This window comes from Tenrec ecaudatus, chromosome 4, assembly GCF_050624435.1.
Source record: "Tenrec ecaudatus isolate mTenEca1 chromosome 4, mTenEca1.hap1, whole genome shotgun sequence".
Taxonomy (NCBI): Eukaryota; Metazoa; Chordata; class Mammalia; order Afrosoricida; family Tenrecidae; genus Tenrec; species Tenrec ecaudatus.
In genome coordinates, this window is record NC_134533.1 from 117453869 (window position 1) to 117469964 (window position 16096).

The following is a 16096-nucleotide window of genomic DNA, read 5'->3' on the forward strand; positions in this document are numbered from 1 at the left end:
TTTCTACGCATGCATTTACCTTGCTGCAAATGCATGCAGGAAGATAGTAGTCCCTTCGGAGGCCAGCCTCGAAGCTTCTTAGCCTAAAGCCAGCACCTTGAGGGTTTCAAGGCCTAGTTGTAGATCCCCAGGGGCGTCTTCTTCGTCAGCTAATCAGGAAGCTCTACTGGAACCAGTCGGCCTTGAGTGACCCTGTTGACACACCAACATCGCATCTTCCGGCTTCACAGCAACACAAAGTCAAGTCGTGGCTGTACAACTAGCTGAGGACAGCTTGTGGCTAGCCCCTCCTTTGATCACCCTCTTATCAGTTGCATTTCCTCTTTCTTATCATGATTCTCATAGAACGAGCTATTTAATAACCACATGTCCCTTATTTCTCTATGAAGTCTGTAAGTCTGTCTTGCTGGGACTCTACCGCCCGCACCCAATACGTTAAATAAATATTTACTAAATCACAGAGTTTCGTCAGAATGCTTTCTAGAATCTAAGTTTGATAACGTAAGACAGGCTCTCTAGCCTGTCTGAGCCTCACTTTGCTCCAGTATAAAATGGGGCTTAAAATAATACTGACCTTGTGGACTTGTTCTGAGTTCTAAATTAAGTAAGTCGGTGAGGCCCTGAGGACAGTAACTGGCAGATATGAGCAGCTGATTAATGTATGACTGAAAAGATAGAAAGGCTTAGTACTCACACCCGTAGGTTTTGAGATTATTACTGTACTCTTTCTGATACTGCGTATAGTAAGTTTGTTTAATACCCTTATAAATATTATAAGTAAAACAACATTTGGGAGTTTTGAACCAAAGCGTATTTTCAAGTCGTTGCTTTTGTTAGTAAGATAATTGCATCCTCATGTTGGAAGGTCCTGAAAAATGTGCAAGAAAAATATGGAACAAAAAAAGAAAAATATGGAACAGAATTCAAAGTCATTGCAAAAAAAGATTAGGCTTACTGGGTCAGCCCGAGACAGATACGTTTAGGTCTTGGAAGGAACTCACCCCATCACTCAATTTCCAGCCAAACAATGGACAGGTCTATGAAAGGAACCGGTGCATTTGGGAAATATGCACACCTTAGAATAATCAATCATTTAAGAGCAAAGGGGCAGCATTTACCCAAGGACAAAGTTCAGAAGGAGAAAGGAGGGACGGAAACAGAAAACACAGGAGGAAGTAGGATAAATGGTGCTACATGGTGGGGATTACAATCCATGAGATGAAACAAATGTGTATGGATTGTTGAATGGAAAAATGATGGGCTCTGTAAACCTTCACCCCTGTCTCTCTCTCTCTCTCTCTCTCTCACACACACACACACACACACACACACACACACACACACCCTGCTGTACCCCGCTGATCTGTGCCGGCTCCACCAGGAAGCAAGCTTCATGCTGCTTTCTCTGCCTGGCACAGCTCATTTCGGGCAGGTTGGGGGTGGTATTTGATACAAACCCCGGTTTGGACATACATTCTGCAAAGCCTGGACAGTGGGGTCGCAGGTGTTCTCCACAAACACCTTCGGGTTTTGTCTGATTCTTCTTTCATGCTTCTGGGAAGATGTAGGGCCCAATTCTCTCCTCAACTAACCCAGGTGGCTGCCTCGTCTTTGAACATTTCCCAGTGACGTGGAGCCCTGCAGGCCTAGAGGCCCCTCTACACTTCCTGTGTGGGGTTCAGAAGCCTGTCTCCCCTCCCAGCCTTGGGTGCCTGCTGCGGAAAATGGTGAGTCTCCGTCACATATGGCCTCCCTTTTCATCCTGGCTTTGGGGGCGGTGGTCCCAGGAGTTCCACCTCCGGTAGATGATTTGAAGAAGCCCTCTGGTTTGTTTTTCAGAAGTAATAAACCTACGCACCACCGCCATCTTAGGTTCCGCGAGAGCAGGATGCAGTCTGGCGCTGCCTGGGTCATCCTGGGGCTTGGCCTCTTGTCAGGTGAGTAGCTGGGACAGAGAGGAGTGGTGTTTCTCCAGACCAGCGGCGGGCTCACCACCTCACCTGGGCTGCCCAGTGCATCCAAGAGCCTCACTCACCAGAAACTGTAAGGACCATTTCTGTTCGCCAGGTGCCCGACAGGTAGTGTGGGGCTCAGCCAAAGAAAAGAAGTTGGTATGATCGTGTCTATTGAAACAGAAGGGGCCTCTCTGCCTTCCAAGCAAGCTCGCTTCATCAGTGAGCTTACCAAACCCCTAGGGACTAACACAAGAGAGCAAAAGAGCTGACCCCTGCTCCTGGTTCAGGGGAGACAAGGTGCAGGAGAAGTAGTTGAGCCCTAACTGTGTATAGCGTATGGCAAATTGAGGACCTCTGACCCAATAAAACCTCTCTTAGTGTTTCGTCTTTTACAATTGAGCAAGAGCTATTGACCAGCAAAGTGAAACATAAGTTGATAAATAATAAAGCTCATGTATATCTCTCATTGGGAGCAATAATACAAAAAAATTTTTAAACCCACCATGCCTAAAGAAAAATACTTTGCATGTGTTAGCTACGTTAACCATTACCTCCACCTTGAAAAATAGGCATTATGCCCCCTATAGTATAGACAAAGAAACTGATATTCAAAAATGTTGGATTGTTGGTGCAAAACCCTACAGCTGGAACATGCTGACGCTGGTCTGGAGAGCCAGGTCTGTCTGTCTGTCTGTCTGTCTGTCTGTCTGTCTGTCTGTCTGTCTGTCTACAAGACCTGAGTACGTAAAAACGGCCACTGGGGCAAAGCAGCTCTTGGTGGGTTTGCTTCCAAGAACCAGGAAAATACAATAGGCGCTGGGGCTCTTATCGCAGAGCCACCGCCATGATGTCTCCACTTCCTGCTTCAGCTTCAGAAGCCTGTTTAGACTAGAGAGTCCCAACCTTGACTGCACACACCAATCACCTGGGAGCTTGTTCAGTGCCGCTTCTGCCCCAGCGGCTCTGACGAGTGAGCTGTTGCATTTCCAGCAAGCTCCCCAGGAACGCTCTGCCGCTGGTCTAAGGAACACCTGTTGAGCAGCTAGGCGCACAGTGAAGGGAGTGGTCAGGCCATGTCTTAGAGGCCTACAATACAAACTACTCATTTTCTTTTAAAAAGAGGGGCTATCGAAAACATGATCCCTGGTGGCATATTAATATGATTTCGAGTTGGGCTACTAACTGCAAAGTCAGCAGTTCGAAACCACCAGCGCTCCTCGGGATAACAGCCAGACCTTCTACTCCTGTGGAGGGCTGCGGTCTCCAGGAGTCAGGGCTTGGCACTTCATCAGACCCGACTGGAAAACACTCAAAAGGGGCACAGACAAACCTGGAGATACCCATCATTTTGTTGTTGTTGTTGTTGTTGTTTTCTTTTGCCCTCTGTCTGTCTGTATAAGATAGGCAGGACAAACCATCCCGAGGAGAAAACAAGACCGGGAGTCCCAGGGGGGACATGGAAAAGGAGGGGGCAGGGAGGGGGAGCCAGCAAACTCAGGGATAAGGGAACACCAGAGACCTGAGATTGATGGCAAGGAGTGAGTGTAATGGCTGGTAGGGTTTGAGCATGTGCAGGGCATCCAAGAAGAACTACTGAGAGCCAAATGGAGGGTGAGCGTGACAGCGGGACAGGAGGAAGGTGAAAGGAAATAGAGGAAAGTAGTAAGAGGCAAAGGGCATTTATTGAGGTATTGCTATAGGCATGTATATATATACTGTATAAATTCGAGTATAAGCCACCCCGAATATCTGCCAAGGCACCTAATTTTACCACAAAAGCTGCATAGAAAATGTGTTGAAAATGTCTGGGGTCTTAAATGCTTGAAGATAAACAAGCGGCCATCTAGCTGAGAAACAACAAAGCCCACATGGAAGAAGCACACCAGCCTGTGTGATCAGGAGGTGTTGATGGGATCAGGTATCAGGCATCAAAGACCCAGAGCAAAAAATCAAAATGTGAATGAGGGGGGAGAATGCAGAGTGGAGACTCAAAGTCAATCTGTAAACAATTGGACAGTCCCTTACAGAAGGGTCGTGGGAGAGGACAGGCCAGTCAGGGTGCAGTATATCACTGATGAAACATAGAGCTTTCTTCTAGTTCTTTAATGCTTCCTCCTCCCACTATCATGACCCCAATTCTACCTTACAAATCTGGCTAGAACCAGAGCATGTACATGGGTATAGATAAGAGCAGGAAACACAGGGAATACAGGACAGATAAACTCCTCAGGACCAATATTGAGAGTAGCCATACCAGGAGGGGAAGGGGAAGATGTGGGGAGAAAGGGGGAACCAATCACAATAACCTATCTATAACCCCCTCCCAGGGGGATGGACAACAGACAAGGGGGTAAAGGGAAACATCGGACAGTGCAAGACATGAAAAAATAATAATTTATAAATTATCAAGGGTTTGTGAGGGAGAGAGGAAGGGGGTGGGAGGAGGAAATTGAGGAGCTGATACCACGGGCTCCATTAGAAAGAAAATGATTTAAAAACAATGATGGCAACAAATGTACAAATGTCCTTGACACAATGGATGTATGTATGGATGTGATAACAGTTGTATGAGTCCCCAATAAAATTATTTTTAATGTGCTGAAAAACTCAGATTATACACAAGTATATGTGGTAAATATATTAATTTATAATGAAAGTGATAGAGACCAATGTACATATATTTATGCGTTAAGTATTAAGATAGCAGAGGCCTCTACTCAAGGCCTCCCTAAACACAAGACCACTTTGTTCTAATAACCTGGCACTCTTTGATATTCACCTTTCCTACATGATCGCGGAAGGCAAAATGGGTGCATAAACAAATGTAGTGAAAAGAGCGGATGGTGCCCGGCTATCAAAAGATATAGTACCTGGGTCTTAAAGGCTTGAAGTTAAACAAGCAGCCATCTAGCTCAGAAGCAACAAAATCCACATGGAAGAAGCACACCGGCCTGTGTGATCATGAGATGTTGACGGGATCAGATATCAGGTATCAAAAGATCCAAAACAAACAATTATGCCTATGTGAAAGAGGGGGGTTGGAGTGGAGACCCAAAGTCCATCTGTAGACAATTGGACAACCCCCATGGAAGGGTTACAAGGAAGGGATGGTTCAAACCAGGTGCGGCATAGCACAGGCAAAACGCACACCATTCCTCTAGTTCCTGAGTGCTTTCTCCCCACCCCACCCTATCCCACCCCCACCCACCCCTCACCGACTACCACGACCCAGTTCTACCTTACAAATCTGGCTAGACCAGTGTGTACACATTGGTACAGATAAGAGCTCTCGACACATGGAATTCAGGACAGATAAAACCCTCAGGAACAGTAGTGGGAGTAGCAAAATCAATGAGGGTAAGGGGATATTGGGTGAGGAGGGGAGGGGGAGAAAGGGGAAACCCATCACAAGGTTGGATATATTGCCCACCCCCCAAGGGGGCAAATAACAGAAATGGGTGAAGGGAGACAACAGACAGTGTAAGACACAACAATCACATAGAATTGATCAAGGATTCATGAGGGTGGGAGGGGAAAGGAGGGAGCGGGAAAAAGAGGAGCTGATACCAAATGCTCAAGTAGAAAGAAAATGTTTTGGAAATATTGATGGCAACCTATGTACAAGTGTGCATAATAAAGTTGAATGATGTGTTGGTATTAGATTTGTAAGACACCCCCCCTCAATAAAATGATTGATTTAAATTAAAAAAAAAAAGTGTTGCCATCTCAGAAAGGCATGGAGGCAGTTCTACCCTGCCCGTGCAGTCACTGTGAGTCGGTATCCACCGACGGTGGTGAGTTTGGTTTGGTCTTTATCAAAGATGTGAGCCTCCGACTGTCCCCTAGAAATTTGGCATCGTGGGAATGAGCCTTGTCTGCTCTCTTCCCCAGCATAGAAGCGATGGGTCCGAGGGAGCTACAGGGCAATGGAAAGCCATCTATAGGTTCCATCTGCACCACGCAAACAGGTCGTGATAACAAATCTGACTTATTGCTGCCTCCCTTAAAAGGAGACTTTTCAGAGCTTCATGAGCGTGTGGTCGAGTTTTGCTAGGCCTGGACTCTAGCTGATGAGTAATTGGGGCATCAACTCTTTCCACTTCTGCCCCAAGCAGAAAACACAAATGGAACAAATGAACCAAGAGCCAAGCAGGAGCCAGAGATGGAACAAGAATCCCCACATTGAGCCCAAACCAGAGCATCTTTTTCCTCCATGCTCAGAGATCGATTTTTGAAACGAAAGCTTGATTATAAAATTATTTTGCCATTTCTCTACTTGCCAAAAAAAAAAAGACCCAACTTTTTAAACTCTTGTTTGTCCAAAGCCATTGCGTGGTTGCATTTAATGCTAAATGTTTCCTTGCTGGGTTTCCATTCAGAATTAGCCGAGGCCCTGGAATGTCATTTCTCTGGGGGTGGGAAGGACTGTGACCCAGCCATGGGCAGGATGGGAGCGAGTCACCAGGGTCAGTCGGAGACATGACTCATCTTCTGTTTGAAGTGGCCAGCACTCACAACATTTATTAACTCTTTTTTTCTTCTTATATCTTTTCTAGGTGGTGCTTGGGGACAGTCAGGTGAGATTCTCTTTGCATCCTTGTTATGAAAGCAGTGTTCTTTGTGTGTCTGAAGGGGGGCTTTCTCTAGGTCTCCCGCAGAGTGCCCGCAGAAATGGGTAATGGGATCCTACCATCTTCTCCTTTGTCTTGTCCTCATAAGGTGGGGGAGATTTTCAGTCAGGAAAAGGAATTCACCAGAGATGTTGTAAGAAATAGCGAGCCTTAACTTTTCAAAGAGGACCCATGGGGAGACAACTAAGTTTAAAAAAAAGGCCAACAGCTTTTGTTCGTTTGCATTTTGTGTGTGACGTGAGATTGTGTGGAGAGAGGGTGTGTGACTGGAATGGGTGTCTTGGGGCACGCGTGACGAGCCACCTCTGGGGCAGCACTGGGGCGCAGCCCACATCACATGCCTGGCTGCTCTCCGTGTGTGTGCAAGTGTGTGCGCATGCCATGTGGGTGCGGTGGGCTGGGTCATCGGAACAGTGTCAGGGGTGACTCAGTATTGAAAGCCTCACTATTCCATCAGCGCCCTCGGCCTGATTGAATCAACTCCATGTTCAAAGGCAACCACTGGACCAGTCTGCGTTCTATTGCCATGCCTGTGGCAGTCGATTTTTGTAAATGGACGCCAACTCAATATAGACTCCAGAGCCCAACGGGCTTTTCATGTCCAGCACTGGGGGGCCTGGAGACCTGTTGTTTTCTAAAGGATAGGGTCTGATCCTAGTAGATGATAAGTCGGTTGCTAACGGTTTCTTGTCATTTCCTTTTCAGAGGACAAAGAAAGTGGTAAGAGGCTTTTCACTTGATACTGTCTCTTTTGCAATGTGGAGCGAAATGGTCGGAGAACACAATCGGAGTGATTCAAAACAAGAGCTATGAGAGGGAAATCACCACTGTCTTTCAGGGGGGTCTCCATGAGATGCGGCTGCATTTGTTGCCGGCTGACGTGTCTGATTATAGCTAAACGTGACTGTGGTAGGTCTGACATGTATCCCTGAGCACACGATGAGAGGAGAGTAGACATCCGGGCACAGCCTGAAGCCACCACACGTTTTTGTGTAAAGGATCGTGCTGTGAAGGAGAGAGAGCATCTTAGCACCAGGCTCAGTGCCGGGCACACACTAGGTGCTCAATGAAGATTTTTGAATGAACACATCAATGAACACATGGATACACTGCCTAATTCTCTCCCCTCCAGAAGCTGGTGGTCTTATATGAGAAACAAAAATTTCACAATACAGGGGAACACACAGTCGATTAAAGTATAAAGAGCAGACTGGTCCACTCTACAGAGGGTAGCTGGCTGGGATCCCTAGGGGAAGTGAATCCAGTGATACGTTTTGTAGAATGAGCTGATCTTTTAGGGCAGACGAGAGCAGACTGAATAGCGTGAGGTTAGGGATCTAACTCTGAACTGTTTGCACTTGGGCTTAATTCTTTACTGGCTGGATATCTTGGACATTTTTACTTAATAGTGTCTAGTTCGCAGAGTGGTTACGAAGATAGTAGGGAGAATGGTACCTCAAATGTTGGACTTGTTTCTGGGTGTGTGGGGCTTGCTGGTTCCAGAAAAGGACGCCAGTCTTCCCCTCTCGGCTCCAGTCCTTGAGAAAGAGAACATATACCATGCAGCACTCTTCACTCGGCTCGCCCATAAAAACTCAGGATATTCTCATGCGCTCTTCGCTAGCCTGAGGCAGAGGACGTGCACGCTGCTTTCTTTAAGGTACTTTGTGCCAGACTGAACATTTAGGTCGAGTGACACTCCACGTGGTGTCCTTGCATCTGAAGCTATATTTGACATGATCCTGCATTTTCCCCAAGCGTCATTGCACTTTTCCTAGGAGACAGCTAGCAAGCAGTTCCAATTTGTTATCATTCAAAAGGGGCTGGAAATAAAGGTTAGGATATAATAAATAAAGAGAGCTGGTGAGGTAGTGGGCTGTGCTTGACTGACACCCATAGGTCAGCCATTCGAGCCCACGAGCCACTCTGAAAGATGAGACTCTCTGCTCTCATAAAGACTTACAGCCTCAGAAACCCACAGGAGAAGTTCCACTCTGTCCTGCAGAGTGGCTGAGGGCCATCCTCAACTGACTGGTAGTGAGTTTGGTACAACAAATAGAGATTCAAATGTTACCTGTGCACAAAATCTCTTAAAAGAGAAGTTTTAAAAAAAATGTTTTTTATAAAGAAGCTTGGAGTCTTGTGATAAGAGTTGTATGAGCCCCTAATAAAATGTAAAAAAAAAAGAAAATGAAAAAAAAGAAAGAAAATGATTAGGGCAAAGAATGTACAGATGTGCATTATATAATTGATGTATGTATATGTATGGATTGTGATAAGAGTTGTATGAGCCCCTAATTTTAAAAAAAAAGAAGAAGCTTGGAGTCAACCTCTGAAACATTTACCATGAATTATTTATTGACTTCCACATATAAAATACGTGCTGAAATGCTTACTGCATAATGTGAAGTGTAAAAATCTAGATGTTCGAAATATTGATGAAAATCACTATGAAGTCTTACCTTTGGGGCACTCTCAATTGCCCTCGCACCTTCCCATATGTGTGCCTTTTCCGTCTCCTCGTCTCTTTCCCACTCTGCTCCAGCGGTGCTCTGGCTTTGCTGGGTCCAACGACTCTGGGTATACGTCACAGCCTCCCATGCCCAAAAGAAAGACCCACTGCCAGCTAATCAAGTCTACCTCCTAGTAACACTATAGGACAGAGCAAGCCTTCTCCTTTGGGTTTCCAAACTTTGCAATCTTTTACAGACCACCATGAGTCCATAAACAGCTTCCCTTGGAAGTCACCTTAATACCTAATTCTTTTTAAAATATTTCTTACCCTTTTGGTCTCATGTTAATTTGTGGATATGAATCCTTCTCACATTTAAAAGCAGGATGACAAATTCATAAGTTAGTATAACTTAACAGCTAAGATGGAGTGGGAACGCCGTATCTAAGAAACCAGAGCTGACGTGGTATGGTCTATCCAATATAATTTTCTTATTCAGTGCCCCAGATAGACTCAGGAATAGGCCTAAACCCTAAGACACCAAGAAAAAAAGTCTTTGTTGTATAATTTATTAAAGACCGTTAGAATATTAACTAACACAAGGAGGTCTCCCAAAGTTTGTGGGGGAAGCAGCATGAGAAGGTGACGGATATTTTACACAAACCTTTTGAGGCCTGCATATATATGTATATATAGAGAGAGAGACAGGGAGAGAGGGAGAGACTACACCAGACTCACTGCCATCAAGTCAATTCTGATGCATAGTTCCCTGTAAGGCAGGGTGGGACTTCCCTGGAGTGTTTCTTTGACTATAAATCTTTTTTCCTTTTTGTATATGCTCACAATTTTTTGTTTTTTGTTTTTTAATTCATTTTACTGGGGGCTCTTACAGCCCTTATCACAATCCATACATCAATCGTATCAAGCACATTTGTACATGTTTTGCCATCATCATTTCCAAAACATTTTCTACATGAGCCCTTGGTATCAGCAACTCTTTTTCCCCCCTCTCCCTCCCCCTCTGCCCTGGTGAATCCTTGATCAATAATACATTATTATTATTTCATCCATTGTCTCCCATCACCCACATTTCTGTTAATTGTCCCCTTGGGGGGGAGGCTACATCTCCAACCTTGTGATAGGTCCCCCCTTTATCCCCAGCCATCCCCCTGCACTCACGATACCACTACTCCCACTACTGTTCCTGAGGGGTTATCGAGACTGTAGATCTTTATGGGAGTAGGACGCCTCATCTTTCTCCCGCCGAGCAGCTGGTGAACATGAACTTCTGGCCTTGCAATCGCAGCACAATGAATGAGTCCTGTGACCCGGTACCACCAGGGACCCTTTGAAAGCCTAGACTACAGACACTAAGCATCAACCCTGACCGGGCATTGTTCCGGTCTATGTAGGGCCCACACCGTGTACTTGAATTGCTTCTGTTAATGACAGAAAATGAAACTGAGACTTAGAAAATAAATAGTTCCATCGCAGAAATAAGTGCAGATGTATCAAGTTCTCCAGCTTATGTCCTTAACCATTTTGACTTCGTATTTCTGGGTGTATGACGGGTCGTTGTAAGCACACCTGTTTGCGTGCAGAGGTGTGCAGGCCCTGGTGGGGGGATGGCATCCGTAAGCTCCGGAATGGACCTTGGTGCCAATGAGAGATAAGCTCGCAATTTTCCTCACATTTCTTTTTCAAACAAATATGCCAAGCAGGATATTTACTTGTTTGGGGATTGCTGTGTTTGTGATTTCCCATGAATCTAGTATTTCTAAACGTAAATGCTTCAACAACTTGTTTGCAAGTCAGACAATGACAGTTCTTGATTGACAACTCTTTAACGGTTAGCTCTCGAGCCCGGGTGTGTAGTGGTTACGCATTGGGCTGCGGTCTGCATGGTCCATTGGCTGTCGAGTTATGTCTCTGCACGTGCTCATGGGTGAGGCCTTACCTCTGAGGGTTGAGGCTGACTGAAGGTTGGGACACTCTTGAGGCAGTATCCATTTCCACCAACAAATGTTGACCTGCAGAATGTGAACTTAAACTAAGGTGATTCTCCTACCAGTTATGTCTCCTTTCATTTTCAGCTGCACTTTTAAGGAGTGAGTCTATCAATCTCTCATGTGAACTCTCTTGAGAATAAGTATCAGCAGTGGAGACGGAGAGACAGATTCAGAGAGATGAAGCCTCCCAACATTCCACTCCTAACCTCTATTTTGATAAGCTTCCACATAAGGACTTTTATATTTCACTCCCTGCCCCCACCATTTTAAACCCTGATGGCACCTTTTTAAAAAAAATCATTTTATTGGGGGCTCTGACCGCTTTTATCACAATCCATACATGCATCCATTGTGTCAAGCACATTTGTAATTTGTTGCCATCATCATTCTCAAAATGTTTTCTTTCTACTTGATCTCTTGGTATCAGCTCCTCATTTTCCCTCCCTCCCCCACCTTCTCTCCCTCATGAACTCGTGATAATTTATAAATTATTGTTATTTTTTCATGGCTTACACTGACTGATGTCTCCCTTCACCCACTTTTCTGTTGTCTGTCCCCCTGGGAGGGGGTTATAGGTAGCGACACCTTTAAAAGGTGCTCTAGTGCCCCTTCTCTCACATACCCCCTCTTTTCCACTCTACGCAATGACCTGGACTGGGACACATCATTTCCTGCATGTGGTGGGTTCTTTCGTCACAAGTTTGCTTTCTCTAAAATCTCCCTGCTTCCTCCCTCTGATGCCCCATCTCCTCTTCTCACCTGCTCCCCAGAATTTAAAGTCTCCATCTCAGGGACCACAGTAGTGCTGACCTGCCCTGAAGACGACTCTGTCCTAAAGTGGGAGAAAAACGGTGTGCTTATGCAAGGCGAAAATAAAAACCTGGAGCTGAAGGATTTCTCAGAAGGCAAGGACAGTGGCTATTACAGCTGCTACAAAAACCAACCAGACAGGAAGCATTATCTCTACCTGAGAGCAAGAGGTAATGGGGGCTCTGGGGCAAGGATGACTAGACTGGGGAGGAGCTTGTGAAAGGGTATTCCCAATTATCTCCTCTAACCCACCCCACAGTTCCCCCGCATCCTCATGCTTCCTCCTACGCTCAATCCTGGGCTTCTCTAGCCCCATGCAGTATCAGTGCTTGTGAAATACAGATCAGACGCCAGCGTGAGGCTGTCTGGGTAACCCAAGTCAGCGTCAGACTTCAAGCAGCAGCCTCCCAAGAAACAGGACTGGGTGACTGACTGACTTTGGTTCACGCCCAGAATTACAGGACAGCCATGTGAGTCTGCCTGCTGCTGTACCCAGAGGAGGCAGGGGAGCAGGCGATGCAAAGCCGCTGCAGTGAGATTCCATCTGCTAAGGAGCAATCGTGGTACAATACTGAGACACAAAACAAACAACCCTCACGCCTGTCTAGTCACTTCTGACTCATGCGACTTTTCACGGATTCCGTCTTTAGTTTAGCAGCCAAGCGCCGACACGCTGCACCACCAGGGCAGCTTGCGTGCATGAAAATGAACGTTTATTGAGGGCTTATTAAACGGCAGGCACTGTGGCAAGCCCTCGCCAGGCATCGTCTCCTGTAATTCTCTCAGCAGCCGTGCACAGCAAGGCATCCCCATTTTATAGCTGAGGGAACGGGGCTTCACGCCTAGTCAGTGCGTAGTCCAGCTCAGACTTGAACGCAGAACTGGCGGGCTCCAACCAGCGGCTCACCCCAAAGCCACCACAGCTGGCCCATCGTTCATGTTACAAACATCGAGCCGACGGCTCTGGCCCGGCGAGCAAGCGAGTGTTGAGAATGAGCATCGCCCGGGTCACTGGCCCTCCTTCATGCCTGGTTCTCTCGCGGGTTTTCCTGGCTCAACACTGTCTCCTGGTCTCTCCCTAACCCTGCCACAGTGTGTGAGAACTGCATGGAGGTGAACCTCATGGTGGTGGCCGCCATCATCGTAGCTGATATCTGTTTCACGCTGGGCCTGCTGGTGGTTGTTTACTACTGGAGCAAGAATAGAAAAGCCAAGGCCAAGCCTGTGGTGCGAGGAACAGCGGGCGCTGGCGGCAGGCCCAAGGGTAAGAATTTGGAGCTGGGTCTGAGGACACTCTCACTAAGGGCGGCATCCAACGTGGCCAGAGGGGCTTCTACAGAACATGCTGGTTAGGGGGTTGTGTCCCCGGTCACATCTCTCCTTCTCAACCCACCACTGTGCCGCAGAAGCCCATCACCGTGGAGCTTCGTCAAGAAATCAATTAGCACTGAGCTTTCTCCAATGCTTGTCAGTGTTCCAGTCCTCTGATTCCACCCCCTTGAGACATTGCCTTTTCCATTCCCTTCCCTGGTGGACAGAATCGAGGAGCTGACCTTGATCTGAAGGTCACAAGAGGATGAGAGAAGAGTATGGGGTCTCTAGAAGTTGGGATGAAGTGAGAAAGAGGGAAGGGGGACTGGGGCGGGAAAAAGGGTGAAGCAAAGGAGCGAGTGAAGGGCTTGCCACCCTTGAGCCGGGTCTCCCATGGCAGCCATGGCTGTAAGAAGAGGCTTCTTCTTGTTTGTAATCGCTTTATTGCGTAACATCCCATCATTCAGCCACATCGAGCGGTATTGTACAATTGCTACCTCAATCAGATTCAAAACATCCTTTCCTCTTAAACTCCTGATATCAGCTCCCCTTTGTCCCTTCCCTCCCCCACCCTACCCCTCAGGAACCCTTGTTTTTTTTTTCCCCTATAATAGGTTTTTTGTTTGGATTTTGTTTTTTACCATGTCTTACACAATCCAATATATCCATTCACATACAGTTCTGTTGTTATTCCATCGAGTGGGGTGATGCAGTCATCAATGCTGTCAGCTCCCTAGTCCCACCCCCTCCCCTCTTCCCATACCCTAAGGGACCGTTACCCCTGTTCCTATTGCTGAAGGGTTATCTAGCTTGGCTTTCATGTACCCAACGATCTTAAATCTACAAATGAACATACACAAATATAACATGATTAATGAGGTAAAAAAATAAAAGCCATAATAGTAAGGGGAGGGAATATTAAAGAACGAAGGATAGTATGTGGCTCATCGGTGCTATACGGCACCCTGCATTTATCATCCCTTCCGTGTGGCCTTTCTGAGAAGGACTGTCCAATGATCTTACAGGTGGGTTGAATTTCTAATACCTCTTCCTCTTGACACCTCATGATCGCAAATGGCCACTTGTTTAACTGCAAGCCTTTAAGACCCCAGACACTGTAACCAGGCACCATCCGCTCTCTTCACCACATTTGCTTACGCACCCATTTTGTCTTCAGCGATCGTGTCAGGAAGGTGAATATCAAACAATGCTACATTATTAGAAAAAAATCGTTCTTGTACTGGGGTAAGATTTAAGTAGAGGTTGGAGTCTATCTGCTTCCCTGTTGCATTTGCATATAAACATATAGACATAAACAAGTACATGTATATTTATATATTTGCATATATATTTATATTTTTTCTTCTTTCTTCCTTTTCTTTTTTCTTTCCTCCTGCCCCACTATCATGTCTATCCATTGTTCACCTCTCAGTAATTCCTCTCAGATACAATTCAATTGATCAAACACAACAAGAAAAGCTACATCCTCCTCGCCATCAATTTTACATTTTTTTCCATTTTAGGACACTTATTATTCCCCTGTAATGGGTGTTCCTTCTCGAAAACAAGTCCTTTTCCCCTTCTCCACAGGACCAAACAAGGAGAGGCCACCGCCTGTCCCCAACCCGGACTATGAGGTACTGAGGGGCCAACAAGCTGGTATAGGGAGATCCTCCCAGGGGAGAAGGGAACAGATAGGACCATTCATCTTTCCTGCCCAAGTCTTCAAAACCCTTCACACAGGGCTTCCCTAACAGCCACCATGTGCTCGCCTGTGCCTCCTCATGGTAGGGGAGGCCATTCTGCAGGCTACACAGCTTCTACGCCTATGGGAAAGGAGAGTACAGTGGCGGAGGGGCAGGTACGCTCCTCTTTCACTGACTTAATCACTAGTTGGGTAGGTGTAGCCTTAGAGAATGCCATACAGATAAACTCTAATATATAATTCTAAACTCGGGACTGATGAGTCTATCGCCAAGCACCAGAACACTTGCACCAGTGATTAAAATCTCAAAATGTCATTAGTAATTAGTCCCAAGCTTGCCACACATCCCATATACAAACACAAGCACACGCACGACACATACGCGCGTACACACACTCACACACCCCTCCAGCCAACACAGCCCCTCCTCCAGATCCCACTGGGCTGCCTCTGGATTCAAAGCCTGAAGGATTAGTGCTTGGTACGGCAGAGGGCCACTGGATTGCGCTCGCGGCTGCTAAGCATCATGAATATCACTCCTGGATAACTTCAACAAATAGTGATTGGCACTCGCCACGCGTGGGGTGTTCACCTCTCCTGCATGAATTCACTTCCCCTGACAAAAGCCCTGCAAGGCGGGTCTTTGGAGTCCCGAGTTTGAGCTGGGAGAGCTGAGGCTCCTGGGAGGGGGACAACTCTCCATTCCACTGAAGGTACTCCTTTAGAGACCCTTCCAGCACAAGATCGACTTCCTCCTGCCTCTCTGACCGCGTTCTCTTTCACCCCAGCCCATCCGGAAAGGCCAGCGAGATGTGTACGCCGGCCTGAACCAGAGAAACGTCTAAGGACTCCTGATGGCCCCTTGCCTCTCACCACCCAGGTCTGGCTCCTCTCTGGGCGCCCTGTTCCCTGGACAGATCTCAGAACCCCACAAGATAATTGTTCATCTGCCTTGTGGTGAACTCACACCCTACAAACTTTTCCCCGCCTCGCTCTCCTGCCGGCCGTCTCTGTTGGTGTCCAGACCTATGATGTTGTCCTTGCACCTGGAAGACCCTCCTGCCAAGAGCATCCCTCTTCTCACTCCTTCCCACCCCAGTCCTACGTCTGTTCCTTCGCCCTCCAGTCCCCTCCTTTCCCCTGTAACACTTGTTCCATCCCTAACTGTTCCATCTGCCTTTCTATTTATTTTCCAGGTCCACTGTGGGACTCTCTGGAGATGG

At 46.8% G+C, this 16096-nt stretch overlaps 1 protein-coding gene across 1 annotated transcript; it reads left to right on the forward strand.

The window, feature by feature from the left end:
- Positions 1 to 1888: 1888 nt before the first annotated feature.
- On the forward strand, positions 1889 to 15718 carry CD3E (CD3 epsilon subunit of T-cell receptor complex). The gene is made up of 5 exons (XM_075548781.1): positions 1889 to 1937; positions 11800 to 12027; positions 12951 to 13139; positions 14759 to 14805; positions 15662 to 15718. Exons 1-5 carry the CDS (start codon positions 1889 to 1891, stop codon positions 15716 to 15718), a joined length of 570 nt encoding a protein of 189 aa, XP_075404896.1.
- Positions 15719 to 16096: the final 378 nt, after the last annotated feature.